Source organism: Hyla sarda, chromosome 4 (assembly GCF_029499605.1).
Source record: "Hyla sarda isolate aHylSar1 chromosome 4, aHylSar1.hap1, whole genome shotgun sequence".
NCBI classification, from domain to species: Eukaryota; Metazoa; Chordata; class Amphibia; order Anura; family Hylidae; genus Hyla; species Hyla sarda.
The window spans coordinates 171,987,376-172,003,807 of NC_079192.1; the positions used below are offsets into that span (position 1 = coordinate 171,987,376).

Here is a 16,432-nt window from a genome sequence, read left to right on the forward strand (position 1 = left end):
TCAGCTGAATGAGAACAAACTAAAGATGTTGCGAACTGGAGTCATTAATAAATTCTGAATTATGGGGGTAATTTATCAAAACCTGTGCAGAGCAATGGTGGCGCAGTTGTCCATAACAACCAATCAAATAGCTTCTTTCATTTTTCGGTGGCCTTTTTAAAAATTAAAGACGCAATCTGATTGGTTGCTACAGGCAACTTTACCAATTCTGCTCGGCACAGGTTTTAATAAAGCTCCCCCTATGTCCTTTTCACTTCTACTGAATCAGTCTCAGGAAGTGAGTGACAGATTATATAATCTATGGCTAAAGTCAATTTCACACAAGTATATTACTTGTGTATTTTTGGCTATTAAAGGGCTATTCCGATGTCAGGTGAACATGCTGCAATTGCTAACCTGTCTGCCCAAGTTCTGAAATGACCAAAAATACATTTGTTTTAGGGGATCTTAGTCCTGTATTTTCTCGTTGTCCTAAAATTCCTAGAATGCATTGCTTTCCCTCAGCTCTTCATCCCGGTATTCCCATTCTGCCTACTCAACTCCTATAGCCCTCCAGCCAGTTTCCCACCCAGAGAAGTTGCAGAACACCTAATTTTACAGCAGATTATCAAAGTGTGGTGACAGCACCTGCTGAACTCATTCCCTGTCTGTTCCTCAGTCTGTGGCATTGTTCAGCACAAGGAAGCATAAATGAGATGGTGATGTAGGCTGTGAGGGCAGATCAGAGGTGGTGACATCACACAGGGGCAGGGCTAGATGCTTGTCAGTAATGTGGGCTTGGACATGCACCTGTAGTACACTTAAGAGAAACAGGCCTATTGTTTCACATAACTAACCTAAAACAAATTAACATATTTGCATAATATTTATTTTATAGGAAGTTTACAGACCTGGTTTTGGATGCTTTGCGCCTCAGAAGTTTTTTCAGGTATTTGAGATAATAATTTCTTTCAGACATCTAAAAACAAAATAAATGTAACACATTATAAATCTAAATACCAAGTATGCAAGCCTTCTAATGTAATATAATTATCCCAGCTTGTTCAGTAGATAAACATTGGCAATGAGAAAATCAATGAACTTGAAAACGGTTTTAACTGTGAACCCAGACTGTTTGAATACTAAGTCATTTTTGGCTGTTGCATGCTGTTCATTTAATCGTCACAAAGCAAGAAAACTATCTCATAAAAGCCAAACCAGAATCTCCTCTAAATGGATGGGACACCCATCTGTAGACAGCTGTTTTTTGGGGGTTTTGCTCCTCATCATTACAGAGCAGATTGCTCACGTACTAAAGATATGTCTTAGATGCATCTCAGGGGATTTTTGTTACCGAAGAGACTCAGACTTACCGTATTTTCAGGCTCCATTGGGATTTTTTTTAATGTCATTCTTTCTACGTACTCTATGAACATTTACATTTTATGTGTTTACAGCATTATAAGACTATAAAGAGTAGTAAAAATCAGTTATCTGTACTGCAAATAACAGTGTCCAACGGTGTCTAAAATAGAGGCAGGTCTATTTTACAAAAAAATAAACTCCATCAGAAATTAAAGGGGTTGTCCAATGGAAACATTTAATTTACTATTGTCCCAGCCTGTCAACAAAAATAATAAACAACTTAACTTACCTTCCGTCGTTCCCTCGTAGCTCTGGCATCTGGGCGCCCCGTCCACGGCCGGTGACACAACTTTCCCTAGAGCTGCAAGTAGCCTCAAAAGGTAGAAAAAAGGGTCTAGGTTTTGTTGGCACCACCCATATCATATAGGAGTCCTCAGATCGATATATTTAGAAAAATGGGGAGTGGATTTGCCATTAATGACGCGTTTCAAAGCTAAACTGTCTCTTTAAACTGTCTCCCAATAAACAAAGACAAAACATAGCATCTACAGCAGGAAGAACTGACGGTGCTGCTCGCCAATCACTGGCCGAGATGGGAAACCGCTGCAGCCGGCTCCACTAAAGCAAATTGGCAACAGAGACCGTCCGGAGAGGGGGAGCACAGATCCCGGAGCCATGAGGGAGCAGCGCAAGGTGAGTTAAAGTGTTTATTATTTTAAAAGATTTGTGGTTGTCATCCTAATGCATTCTACCAAATATTTTATTATTCAAACACCTGCTAGAGGCTGTAGTGGTGCCCGACATGACTGGATTGTTTTATTTTATTTTGTCTTCATTTATTTTTTACACAAGTCCGTTTATTGGTAGAGTATACATATATATATATATGGCCTAAATTATTGCTACCCTGCTTTTCAAGACAGAAAACCGACAGCGCTCCCTAAAATAACTTGAAACTGACAAAAGTAACAATAAATAACATTTACTGAAAATTATCTGATGAAAATTTACATTGCTTATGAATTGTGGTTTAACAGAATCATAAAAAAAAGAAAAAAAAAACAATGAAGCTGGCCTGCACAAAAATGATGATATCCTGAACTTAATAGGGGAGATTAATCAAAACCTGTACAGAGGAAATGTTGCTGAGTTGCCCATAGCAACCAATCAGATTGCTTCTTTCATTTTTGAAAAGGCCTCTGAAAAATGAGTTGCTATGGGCAAAACCAAATAACACAAAGAATATAGCACCGGGGCTGAACTATATTTTTACCCGTAAAGCTGCCAAGATACTTCTCAGTGGATCCCCGCTATAACCACTAAAACGTTTCAAATAACTACTATAACAATATGTGTATCGGCGCTCGTACAGGTGTATTAATAGTAACACTTACTTTATTTGCGATACGGGTCACATATAGATGGATGGTAGAAGTGTGATAGAAAGGGTGATTGTTATATTTAGCTAAAAGAGAATATATTTAAAGACTTATCAGTGACTTTATCAATAAAGGAGGGTTACTCATATAACCATAAATAAATCAAAAATATCTAGAAAAATATATCTAGCATTACTTCTGACTCAAAGCTTGTATATGAAAAATAAATAAATAAATATATATATATATATATATATATATATCACTGTAGCACTTACTCCAATACTGATAGAAGTCCCATGTAATCAACCTATAATTGTTGACTGCAGTGAACTATTATTTGTTGATTACATAGGACTTCTATGAGTATTGGAGTGAGTACTACAGTGATATATATATATATATATATATATATATATATATATATATATTTTTTTTTTTTTCATATACAAGCTTTGAATCAGAAGTAATGCTAGATATATTTTTTGAGATATTTTTGGATTTATTAGGGTTACATGAGTAACTCTTCTTTAAGGATAAAGTCACTGATTAGTCTTTAAAGGGGTTATCCACCATAAGGTGATTTTAGTACGTACCTGGCAGACAGTAATGAACATGCTTAGGAAGGATCTGCACTTGTCTTGGGGCTAAATAGCTATGTTGTAATATTACCATAACACTGTGGCTAGCTTTTTGTAAACTGGTATTTCCTGTTTGAGTTTTCTTTTTTTTTTACTACAAATCCCACAATTCCATTTTCCTCCCTCCCACGCATCAGCCACCCCACCCATTGAAACATAAATGAGTTGCATCAATTCAAAAGACCTGTGGTTTTCAATCAGGGTGCCTACAGCTGTTGCATTAGTTGCAGATTGATCTCTCTCCCACCAAGCGATCGCTCCACCCATTGAAGCACACAGGCTTCCTGTCATCAGCTGACTAGTGAGGTCAGGTCTCGGCCGCATTGCAAGCTGGGAAAAATCTGAGACAACGATCATTTTGTATGCTGTTAAAAATAAATATTGCGGTGAAAATTACAGAAGAATTGTGAGAAAACCGTCACACACAGGTACAGACACTATATCAGTGATGGCGAACCTTTTTGAGCCTGAGTGCCCAAACCGTAATGCACGCCAACTTTTTTTTCCTCAAAGTGCCAGAACAGCAATTAAATCAGAATACTGAGGTTTAAGTTTAGAAAAAACAATGCATACAGTTGCCATAACTAATGAACATATTTTGTTTTCGAAGAAGAACACAACAATGATCCAAACTTGTTTTTTTTTAATTGATAGTTTATAATTCCCCTACATTAGGTTGTAGTTCCCCCACATCAGATTGGCAGAACAGTTCCCCCACATTAGGCTGGCAGTAGGTAGTCCCCCCACATTAGGTGCAGTATAGTTCCCCCACATTAGGTTGGCAGTATAGTCCCCCCCCCCCATTAGGTGCAGTGTAGCTCCCCACATTAGGTGCAGTATAGCTCCCCAAATTAGGTGCAGTATAGTTCCCCACATTAGGTGCAGTATAGTTCCCCACCTTAGGTGCAGTATAGTTCCCCACATTTGGTGCTGTATAGTTCTCCACATTAGGTGGAGTATAGTTCCCCACATTAGGTGCAGTATAGTTCCCCACATTAGGTGCAGTATAGTTCCCCACATTAGGTGCAGTATAGTTTCCCCACATTAGGTGCAGTATAGCTCCCCACATTAGGTGCAGTATAGTTCCCCACATTAGGTGCAGTATAGCTCCCCCACATTAGGTGCAGTATAGCTCCCCCACATTAGGTGCAGGATAGTTCCCCACATTAGGTGCAATATAGTTCCCCACATTAGGTGCAGTATAGTTCCCCCACATTAGGTACAGTATAGTTCCCCCACATTAGGTACAGTATAGTTCCCCCACATCAGGTGCAGTATAGTTCCCCACATTAGGTGCAGTGTAGTTTCCCACATTAGGTGCAGTATAACTCCCCCACAGACATACAGCCTTTAGCCATATACAGTGTATGGCTGGAGGCTGTATGCCTGTGCTGCCCAACTTCAGTGTTCTGACGACTGCTCCTCCGGACCGGGGTCACAATCTACTGCTATGGCCTACAGGCCATAGCTGTAGGTCCCGGGACCAGAGGAGCGGTCGTCGGAACACTGAAGATGACGTACATACAAGTAACTTACTATGCACGCGCGTCCTCCTCCTCGCTGCTCCGCTCTGCTGGTGCTATGGGCTCACGCACGGGATGTCAGTGACGTCCCTGCGTGCGCTACCTCTCGGTGGCCCCTGCATTTTTAAAGTTAACGCGGGGCCGCAGAAATGTAACCGTGGCATCCTTGTGTCCCAAAAAGACACAGGGATGTCCCGAATGGGCTGATGGGGAACTATGGCCGCGTGCCCACAAAGGGGGCTCGGCATGCCACCTGTGGCACGTGTGCCATAGGTTCGCCATCACTGCACTATATTGTGAACTACACTAACTTTACAGCCCCTGTAGCATAGTCAAATCCCGTATGTAATTCATTTCAATGAGCGGACCGGAGTGAAACGCTGACTCCGGTCGGCTCATTTTTGCCCCAAATGCGGTTTTCCCACCGCACCGCACGGTGCAAAACCGCATACGGGGCAAAAATGAGCCGACAAGAGTCAGCGTTTCACTCCGGTCAGCTCATTGAAATGAATTACATATGGGACCGCATATGAAGGCATACGGGACCGCATATGAAGGCAAACGTGATGTGAACCTAGCCTTACTATTAATATAGCTGTAAGAGCACCGATACACATATTGTTATTGTAGTTGCTATGGACAACTCAGCAACTTTTCCTCTGCACATGTTTTGATAAATCTCCCCCATTAATATTTGGTTGCATGACCTTTTGAGGCAGTCTCTGCGATCCAGAGATTTCTGTAACTCTCAATGAGACTTCTGTACTTATCTTCAGGTATCTTGGACCACTCCTCATAAGATACTGCTCCAGCTGTGGGAGATGTGAAGGTGCCTTCTCCAGACTGTATGTTTAGTCCTTGTGACCTTGACTATATTATTATTAACGTGCAACCATGTTGTTCTAATGCACTCCTATGAGGATTTGATATAGAATATCTAGTATATCTGTATGTCTCTTATTTACAAGTGATAGTCTATTTAATTAGATTTAATTTAGTTTTTTTCCCGATTGAAAGTTAAGTTTTATTGCCTGTTGCAGCCCAATTGTTGTTTCTTTCTCTTTTTCTGCTTTTTGATCACACCTCTGCTAATATTTAGTGTGAGATTACAACAATCATTTTGCTTCCAGTTGGTGATTTTTTTTTTCAATTTTTTTTTTTTAACGGAAGGTCAGCAGTGCACCAATCGTGTCCAAGTCTGTATGCATAACCACTTTGAGGCAGCTGAATTAGGGGGATCCCAAGGGAACTAGACTCAGGGATCTTCACTTGTATGAGAAATTCCATGGATAGCCTACTGAGACTTCCTCATCTTGCTATGATCATAATGCTGCCCTTTGTTCCCTGGCATGTCAATAGTAATCAGGTACCCATGATGGTTGTCACTCAAAACCACTGAAATATTTGGAATTTTAAATTTTCATTTAATTGTACACCTATACTAGTAAAAGGCTTAAGCTGGTGTTAGACATGATCTTTTTGTCTACAGATCATGGGAATTCTGACAGCATTTTCCAACAATCTAACGACTGTGGGGACTGGCAAAAAACCCTGATGTGTCAAAAGGATTGGATTTCCCATATTAGACCCTGTGTTGCTTTAGAGATAAAAGGTGTTGGGAAGCTACTGATCCCCTGCTCCACTGAAATGGAAGGCACATTTAGACCCATGTTTATGTGTAGCTGGTGATGTTAAGAACTTTTCCACTTTCACACACAAAATTGACTTCAACAGTTTTAGGAAATATTCTTTGAAAACCATGTTAGGCTTTATCCCATCTGTGCAGTGGTTTCTAAATTGAAGTTATAATAAAGTGAAAACAGCAGCCAAATGGCCCATCCTGGCTTATATTGTCATCTATTCAGTGTCTCCTTAGTGTCCTAATGAAGCCACAAACACAAATGTGAACATAGCCTTAAGTGAATAAATAAACTACACATTCAGTGTTAACATAAAAATTGTGGCACCCAGCAACTTAGATGCATTTGTTATGTTGTCTGCAAAAATAAATGTTTGCGCTCTCTAAGAATTAGACAGTTTCAGTAAATTCTCCCATTGTTTCCAAACCGCCATCCTGCAGGAGGAAGAAGTACCAGTCAGGAAGGGCAATTGTAAGGTGCTAGATGTGCTGTACCACAATGCAGCTAGGTGTTGTTGAGGTGCATCCATATAACCTTGCACTTTTTTTGCACCTCTGGACAGTGTAAGCTTGAGTGATCGACCTGCTGCAAGTCTGGATGGAGGTCTAGGCCTAGTCAGCCAAAGAAAAGCATACCCATGCGCTGTAAGAGAAAAGGCCAGGGGTGTCTGAGTACAGGGTGGATCTGTAAGGCTAAGTTTCAACTTGGGTTTTTTCTGGCAGTTTTTGGAAAACTGGCACTGCAGCTTTTGAGCCAAAGTCAGAAGTGGATCCATAAGGCTAAGTTTCCACTTGGTATTTTTTCTGGCAGTTTTTGAGCCAAAGCCAGAAATGTATTCAAAAGGAATAGGACATATAAAGGAAGAACTTACACTTCTCTTCCCTTATGGATCCACTTCTGACTTTGGCTCAAAAACTGCAGTGGCAGATATCCAAAAACTGCCAGAAAAACAAGTGGAAACTTATCCTAAAGCTGCCATGTGAGGATGATGTGAACTGAAAAGTAAGAGGCTATTGGTTTATTAAGGTCTTTTCAGTCTCAAATTGAGAGTGTGTGCTGGGAATAGACCATGAAAGGTGACGACACTAGTGACAGTCTCATATGAATCAACGTGACATCATTTTTCCTCTACTTGATCTGGAAAAACACATATAATTTATAATACTAATCTACAGTACTATCCTTTGTGTGAGGTAGGTTTCACCTATCAAAGAAACATTGTTTTGTGTCATATGCAATTAGTGTATTTGCTATAAAGTAAAAAATCTGGGTGACCATTCTCTGAGTATGGTATCTCCATAATATTTTGTGGAGTTGTAAATGCAGAAAAAATTATTATGAATACGGGCCCTTTTACACGGGCCGATGGGCTGCAGTAATGAGCGAAGATCACAGTGATCAGCACTCGCCTACAGAGCCTTACAAAGCTCTAACGGTTGTGCTGTCAGGCTGCACGAACGCTCATTCAAATTCATTATTGGCCACACATCCCATGTTACACAGGGCAAGATGCAGCCGGTAAAAATGATTTAGTTGGCCGCACAAAAGATCACAGGCCGATCTATTATCATTCATTCCCCCGATAATTGGCCCATGAAAAAAGGGCCTGAAGTAATGCTACTTCGGTGGATTGCGGCTATGCGGCCTTGTGGGATAAGTTAGTAAATATAGGATTTACTATTGTTCTACTCATCAAATATCAGTAACGTTTAAATAATCCATAGTCTATGAAGACACAAATATACTTCTGGATAACATGTATTGGTAGCATTATCATTTATACTATACGTGCTAAGAGACTAGTTGCTGTGGTAAAGCTGATGTCTACCCAGCAACACAGGACAGTCATGTGGAAAATCCGTCAGCACTGCAGTCTATAGTACAGACAAATACAGAAATACATGCATTATAGACAGGTTAGGTACTACTGCTGTGAACATATCAGTCAAATCCAGCTCATGTCTTTTATGCAAATGACCACAATAAGCACAACTCCAAATGCACTGAAATGCTTATTATCCATACAGTATGGAACAGTGTTATCAATCTGATCCAGATAGAAAAGAGTCTCAGGGCACTTACCTGTAGTATATTCCTTTATTGGTATTCAACGACAAGACACACAAGGTAGCAGGGGTGTAGAGACAGACAGAGCAGAGGCCTGAGTAGGTGCCGGAAAGGCACAAAACGGCCGTCACCTGACAACACCCCTGTCTGTCTGTCTCTATACCTCCCGCTACCTCATGTGTCTTGTCGTAGGATTCCAATAAAGGAATATTCTACAGATTAGGGAGTGAGACTGTTTTCTATCTGTATCTTATTGATGGTACTACTATCTACAGTACTCAGCAGTGAGCAACACCAGTTGGTCTGTGAGTTTACATTGATAGAGTCTTAGAAGATATGCACGCCTGACTATTTGCTGCAGTGCCATGTGCTGACCTAATAGTTCTATCCACCAGAGGTCTTGAATAGTGTTGAGCGGCATAGGCCATATTCGAATTCGCGAATATTCGCGAATATATGGACGAATATTCGTCATATATTCGCGAATATTCGCATATTCGTTATATTCTCGTTTTATTTTCGCATATGCGAAAATCCGCGTATGCGAAAATTAACATATGAGAATATTAGCATATAAAAAATTAGCATACGCGAAAATACGTGTCACGATGCCGGCTGGCAGGAGGTGGATCCTCTGTGCCAGAGAGGGATTGGCGTGGACCGTGCTAGTGGACCGGTTCTAAGTCACTACTGGTGTTCACCAGAGCCCGCCGCAAAGCGGGATGGACTTGCTGCGGCGGTAGTAACCAGGTCGTATCCACTAGCAACGGCTCAACCTCTCTGACTGCTGAAGATAGGCGAGGTACAAGGGAGTAGACAAAAGCAAGGTCGGACGTAGCAGAAGGTCGGGGCAGGCAGCAAGGATCGTAGTCAGGGGCAACGGCAGGAGGTCTGGAACACAGGCTAGGAACACACAAGGGAACGCTTTCACTAGGCACAAGGGCAACAAGATCCGGCGAGGGAGTGCAGGGGAAGTGAGGTATACATAGGGAGTGCACAGGTGAAGACACTAATTGGAACCACTGCGCCAATCAGTGGCGCAGTGGCCCTTTAAATCGCAGAGACCCGGCGCTCGCGCGCCCTAGGGAGCGGGGCCGCGCGCGCCGGGACAGGACCGAGGGAGAGCGAGTCAGGTACGGAAGCCGGGGTGCGCATCGCGAGCGGGCGCCACCCGCATCGCGAATCGCATCCCGACTGGAGGCGGTATCGCAGCGCACCCGGTCAGTGGATCTGACCGGGGCGCTGCCGTAGCGAGGATGTTGCGAGCGCTCGGCGTAACAGTACCCCCCCCTTGGGTCTCCCCCTCTTCTTAGAGCCTGAGAACCTGAGGACCAGACTTTTATCTAGGATATTGTCCTCAGGTTCCCAGGATCTCTCTTCAGGCCCACAGCCCTCCCAGTCCACTAAAAAAAAAGTTTTTCCTCTGACCTTTTTGGAGGCCAGTATCTCCTTTACGGGGAAGATGTCTGAAGAACCGGAGACAGGAGTAGGAGAAATAAGTTTGGGAGAGAAACGGTTGATGATGAGTGGTTTAAGAAGAGAGACATGAAAGACATTAGGAATACGAAGAGAAGGAGGAAGAAGAAGTTTGTAAGAGACAGGATTAATTTGGCACAAGATTTTGAAAGGACCAAGATAGCGTGGTCCCAATTTGTAGCTGGGAACACGGAAGCGGACATATTTAGCGGAGAGCCATACCTTGTCTCCGGGAGAAAAAATGGGGGGAGCTCTTCTTTTCTTATCAGCAAACTTCTTCATGCGTGATGAAGCCTGTAAGAGAGAATTTTGGGTCTCTTTCCATATGGTGGAAAGATCACGAGTTATTTCATCCACAGCGGGCAAACCAGAGGGCAAGGGAGTAGGGAGGGGGGGAAGAGGGTGACGGCCGTACACCACGAAAAATGGGGATTTGGAAGAAGATTCAGAGACTCTGAAGTTGTACGAGAATTCGGCCCATGGAAGAAGATCTGCCCAGTCATCCTGGCGGGAGGAAACAAAATGCCGTAAATAATCACCCAGGACCTGGTTAATTCTTTCTACTTGCCCATTGGATTAAAGATGATAAGCAGAAGAAAAGTTTAATTTAATCTTGAGTTGTTTACAGAGAGCCCTCCAGAATTTTGACACGAATTGGACGCCTCTATCCGAGACGATCTGCGTGGGCAACCCGTGAAGACGAAAAATGTGTACAAAAAATTGTTTTGCCAACTGAGGCGCTGAAGGAAGACCAGGAAGAGGAATAAAATGTGCCATCTTGGAAAATCGATCAACGACCACCCAAACAACAGTGTTTCCACGGGATGGGGGTAAGTCTGTAATAAAGTCCATACCAATCAGAGACCAAGGCTGTTCGGGGACAGGCAGAGGATGAAGAAGACCAGCAGGCTTCTGGCGAGGAGTCTTATCCCGGGCACAGACAGTGCAGGCCCGCACAAAATCAACAACATCCGTTTCCAGAGTCGGCCACCAATAGAAACGAGAGATGAGTTGCAAGGATTTCTTGATGCCCGCATGGCCTGCGAGATGGGAGGAGTGACCCCATTTGAGGATTCCGAGGCGTTGGCGTGGAGAAACAAAGGTCTTCCCTGGAGGAGTTTGCCTGATGGAGGCTGGAGAAGTGGAGATCAGGCAGTCAGGAGGAATGATGTGTTGCGGAGAGAGCTCTACTTCCGAGGCATCCGAGGAACGAGAGAGAGCATCGGCCCTAATGTTCTTATCGGCAGGGCGGAAGTGAATTTCAAAATTAAACCGGGCAAAGAACAGAGACCACCTGGCCTGGCGAGGGTTCAGCCGTTGGGCAGACTGGAGATAGGAGAGATTCTTGTGATCGGTGTAAATAATAACTGGAAATTTTGATCCCTCCAGCAGATGCCTCCATTCCTCAAGTGCTAATTTAATGGCCAGTAGCTCTCGATCCCCGATGGAGTAGTTCCTCTCCGCCGGAGAGAAGGTCCTAGAAAAAAAACCACAAGTAACAGCATGCCCAGAAGAATTTTTTTGTAGAAGAACCGCTCCAGCTCCTACTGAGGAGGCATCAACCTCCAATAGGAAGGGTTTAGATGGGTCAGGTCTGGAGAGCACGGGAGCAGAAGAAAAGGCAGACTTGAGCTGTTTAAAGGCGTCTTCCGCTTGAGGAGGCCATGACTTAGGATTGGCGTTCTTCTTGGTTAAAGCCACGATAGGAGCCACAATGGTGGAAAAATGTGGAATAAATTGTCTGTAATAATTGGCGAACCCCAAAAAACGTTGGATAGCACGGAGTCCGGAGGGGTGTGGCCAATCTAAGACGGCAGAGAGTTTGTCTGGGTCCATTTGTAGTCCCTGGCCAGAGACCAAGTATCCTAGGAAAGGAAGAGATTGACATTCAAACAGACATTTCTCCATTTTGGCATAAAGTTGATTGTCTCGAAGTCTCTGAAGAACCATGCGGACATGCTGGCGGTGTTCTTCTAGGTTGGCAGAAAAAATCTGAATATTGTCCAGATACACAACAACACAGGAATATAAGAGATCACGAAAAATTTCATTAACAAAGTCTTGGAAGACGGCAGGGGCGTTGCACAGGCCAAAGGGCATGACCAGATACTCAAAGTGTCCATCTCTAGTGTTAAATGCCGTTTTCCATTCGTCCCCCTCCCTGATGCGGATGAGATTATAAGCACCTCTTAAGTCCAGTTTGGTAAAGATGTGGGCACCTTGGAGGCGATCAAAGAGTTCAGAGATAAGAGGTAGAGGGTAGCGGTTCTTTACCGTGATTTTATTAAGTCCGCGGTAGTCAATGCAAGGACGTAGGGAGCCATCTTTTTTGGACACAAAGAAAAATCCAGCTCCGGCAGGAGAGGAGGATTTGTGGATAAACCCCTTTTTTAAATTTTCCTGGATGTACTCAGACATAGCAAGAGTCTCTGGGGCGGACAGAGGATAAATTCTGCCCCGGGGTGGAGTAGTGCCCGGGAGGAGGTCAATAGGACAGTCATAAGGCCTGTGAGGAGGTAGAGTCTCAGCTTGTTTCTTGCAAAATACGTCAGCATAGTCCATATAGGCCTTAGGGAGACCGGTTACAGGGGGAACCACAGGGTCACGGCAGGGAGTACTGGGAACCGGTTTAAGGCAGTCCTTGAAACAAGAGGTACCCCAGCTCTTGATCTCCCCTGTGGACCAATCCAGGGTTGGGGAATGGCGTTGAAGCCACGGTAGTCCAAGGAGAATTTCGGAAGTGCAATTGGGGAGGACCAAAAACTCAATTTTTTCATGATGAGGTCCGATGCACATTAGGAGGGGCTCCGTGCGGTAACGTATGGTACAGTCCAATCTTTCATTGTTAACACAATTGATGTAGAGGGGTCTGGCGAGACTGGTTACCGGGATGTTGAACCTGTTGATGAGAGAGGCCAAAATAAAGTTTCCTGCAGATCCGGAATCCAAGAAGGCCATAGTAGAGAAGGAGAAGGTAGATGCAGATATCCGCACAGGCACAGTAAGACGTGGAGAAGCAGAGTTGACATCAAGGACTGTCTCACCTTTGTGCGGAGTCAGCGTGCGTCTTTCCAGGCGGGGAGGACGGATAGGACAATCCTTCAGGAAGTGTTCGGTACCAGCACAGTACAGGCAGAGATTCTCCATGCGGCGTCGTGTCCTCTCTTGAGGTGTCAGGCGAGACCGGTCAACTTGCATAGCCTCCACGGCGGGAGGCACAGGAACGGATTGCAGAGGACCAGAGGAGAGAGGAGCCGGGGAGAAAAAACGCCTCGTACGAACAAAGTCCATATCCTGGCGGAGCTCCTGACGCCTTTCGGAAAAACGCATGTCAATGCGAGTGGCAAGATGAATGAGTTCATGTAGATTAGCAGGAATTTCTCGTGCGGCCAGAACATCTTTAATGTTGCTGGATAGGCCTTTTTTAAAGGTCGCGCAGAGGGCCTCATTATTCCAGGATAGTTCAGAAGCAAGAGTACGGAATTGTATGGCGTACTCGCCAACGGAAGAATTACCCTGGACCAGGTTCAGCAGGGCAGTCTCAGCAGAAGAGGCTCGGGCAGGTTCCTCAAAGACACTACGAATTTCCGAGAAGAAGGAGTGTACAGAGGCAGTGACGGGGTCATTGCGGTCCCAGAGCGGTGTGGCCCATGACAGAGCTTTTCCAGACAGAAGGCTGACTACGAAAGCCACCTTAGACCTTTCAGTAGGAAACTGGTCCGACATCATCTCCAAGTGCAGGGAACATTGTGAAAGAAAGCCACGGCAAAACTTAGAGTCCCCATCAAATTTATCCGGCAAGGATAGTCGTAGGCCTGAAGCGGCCACTCGCTGCGGAGGAGGTGCAGGAGCTGGCGGAGGAGATGATTGCTGAAGCTGTGGTAGTAGCTGCTGTAGCATCACGGTCAGTTGAGACAGCTGGTGGCCTTGTTGCGCTATCTGTTGTGACTGCTGGGCGACCACCGTGGTGAGGTCGGCGACAACTGGCAGAGGTACTTCAGCGGGATCCATGGCCGGATCTACTGTCACGATGCCGGCTGGCAGGAGGTGGATCCTCTGTGCCAGAGAGGGATTGGCGTGGACCGTGCTAGTGGACCGGTTCTAAGTCACTACTGGTGTTCACCAGAGCCCGCCGCAAAGCGGGATGGACTTGCTGCGGCGGTAGTAACCAGGTCGTATCCACTAGCAACGGCTCAACCTCTCTGACTGCTGAAGATAGGCGCGGTACAAGGGAGTAGACAAAAGCAAGGTCGGACGTAGCAGAAGGTCGGGGCAGGCAGCAAGGATCGTAGTCAGGGGCAACGGCAGGAGGTCTGGAACACAGGCTAGGAACACACAAGGGAACGCTTTCACTAGGCACAAGGGCAACAAGATCCGGCGAGGGAGTGCAGGGGAAGTGAGGTATACATAGGGAGTGCACAGGTGAAGAGACCCGGCGCGCGCGCGCCCTAGGGAGCGGGGCCGCGTGCGCCGGGACAGGACCGAGGGAGAGCGAGTCAGGTACGGAAGCCGGGGTGCGCATCGCGAGCGGGCGCCACCCGCATCGCAAATCGCATCCCGGCTGGAGGCGGTATCGCAGCGCACCCGGTCAGTGGATCTGACCGGGGCGCTGCCGTAGCGAGGATGTTGCGAGTGCTCCGGGGAGGAGCGGGGACCCGGAGCGCTCGGCGTAACAATACGCTTATGCGAAAAATAGCATATGCTAATTTTCGCATATGCGAATTTTCGCACGCCAGTCTCACACAGTAGTATTACATCCTTCTTTACACCACACAAGCTGGAAGCAGAGAGGGGTGATCACTGTGATGTGTACTGTGAAGAAAAAATAAATAAAAAAATAAACGAATATTCGTAATTACGAATATATAGCGCTATATTCGCGAAATTCGCAAATTCGCGAATATGTGATATTCGCGAATAATATTCGAATTGCGAATATTCGTGAGCAACACTAGTCTTGAATACACAGTCTGAATATGTAGGGGATTACTTTAAAATGTTCATTGTTTGTAGTTCGTGTCCAAGTTAACACCTTCATCTATGTTTTATAATTTACTTGTTAAGACCCAGTATATAGCATTAAATACACATTGGCCATTAAACAAATGTCAGTCTTTTATAGCTACACAATCCCTTTTGAATATTGTCATAAAATGTATAATTTGCTACAGAGACATAACTAGAAGCTTCTGGAGATTTGCAGTTATGTTGGTGTTTAGAAACACACCCCGGAGCCACTTCAGTGGTATATACAATATGTTAGGCTGGGGGTAACAAATATTTGTGAACCCATAATATGCACTGATATTCTACAACAAATAGCCATGTATAGGGTTTCGGCAAAGCCAATCTACAAATAAAGTAGATCAGATGCCGATTCTTAACAGGAACTAGATTTTCTAGTTTTAGATTTACACAAACAGATTTTACCTATTGCATTAAAATCTGCGCGTGAATATTTAATATCGCTGCAATGATGACATGCCATATTAACACAGTGAGTACTGCGGCAAATACGTGGCCTCAGAGATGATGTCAGCATGTAGAGTACTGCACTGGAAAACTCCTTTAGTAATATGGGATAAGATTTTTTACCAAAGCTGAATTTGTTTTGACTGACGTGTCCCTTATTGTGCTGCGGCTCGTGATTTATTTTTAGTATTGTTGTGGAGCTGATAATGTAAGTGCATACAATCCTAATACATGGTCACGGAGCTGTGCCCTGCCTTCCATTCTGTGTGATATGACTAAACCAACTGTTATTCATATGGCTCTGCAGCTTGATGGCTTACCACCGCCACATTTTTAAACACTATAATTAAAACCGCAACCATCTCTATCAAGGCCGCAGTACATTGCCAGGCCACATCAAGGCAGCTAATTGCTAGGAGTAACTGTAACACGGAGCCTGCTGTGTTTCCAAGGAGAAATGCCCTGAATAGCTAAGACCTTGATGCGCATAAATAAGTTAAAAGAATAAGCCATGGCAACACAAACACACACACACTTACCTATACATACAGTTTGGACATCTACACAATTAATATGTGAAAGAATACTCTGTATGGCTGGCTTCACATGAGTATATGACCAAATACCAAAAATGAAGTTTGATCACTATAAAAGGCAATGGAGACCTAAGGTAATGTTTTTGCATATACACCAGAAAATTCTCCTGATGCATAAGCTGAACATATAGAGTTCCCCCACATTAGGTGCTGTATAGTTCCCCCATATTAGGTGCAGTATAGTTCTCATCATCTTATTCCTAGTCTCCAGGACTTGGGCTGTATTTGCCATTGGGCACCCATGGGCCTGTGCTGAGGGGGGCAGTGTTGATGTAGCTTCTACCTCTATGCTGT

At 44.4% G+C, this 16,432-nt stretch overlaps 1 protein-coding gene across 1 annotated transcript in view; it reads right to left on the minus strand.

The window, feature by feature from the left end:
* STRA6 (signaling receptor and transporter of retinol STRA6) overlaps positions 1 to 16,432 on the minus strand; it is a 108,690-nt gene that overhangs the window by 40,273 nt on the left and 51,985 nt on the right. Inside the window, exon 8 of the mRNA XM_056572755.1 lies at positions 891 to 958. Coding sequence (XP_056428730.1) covers positions 891 to 958 — 68 coding nt within the window. The remainder of the gene's footprint in view (positions 1 to 890; positions 959 to 16,432) is intronic.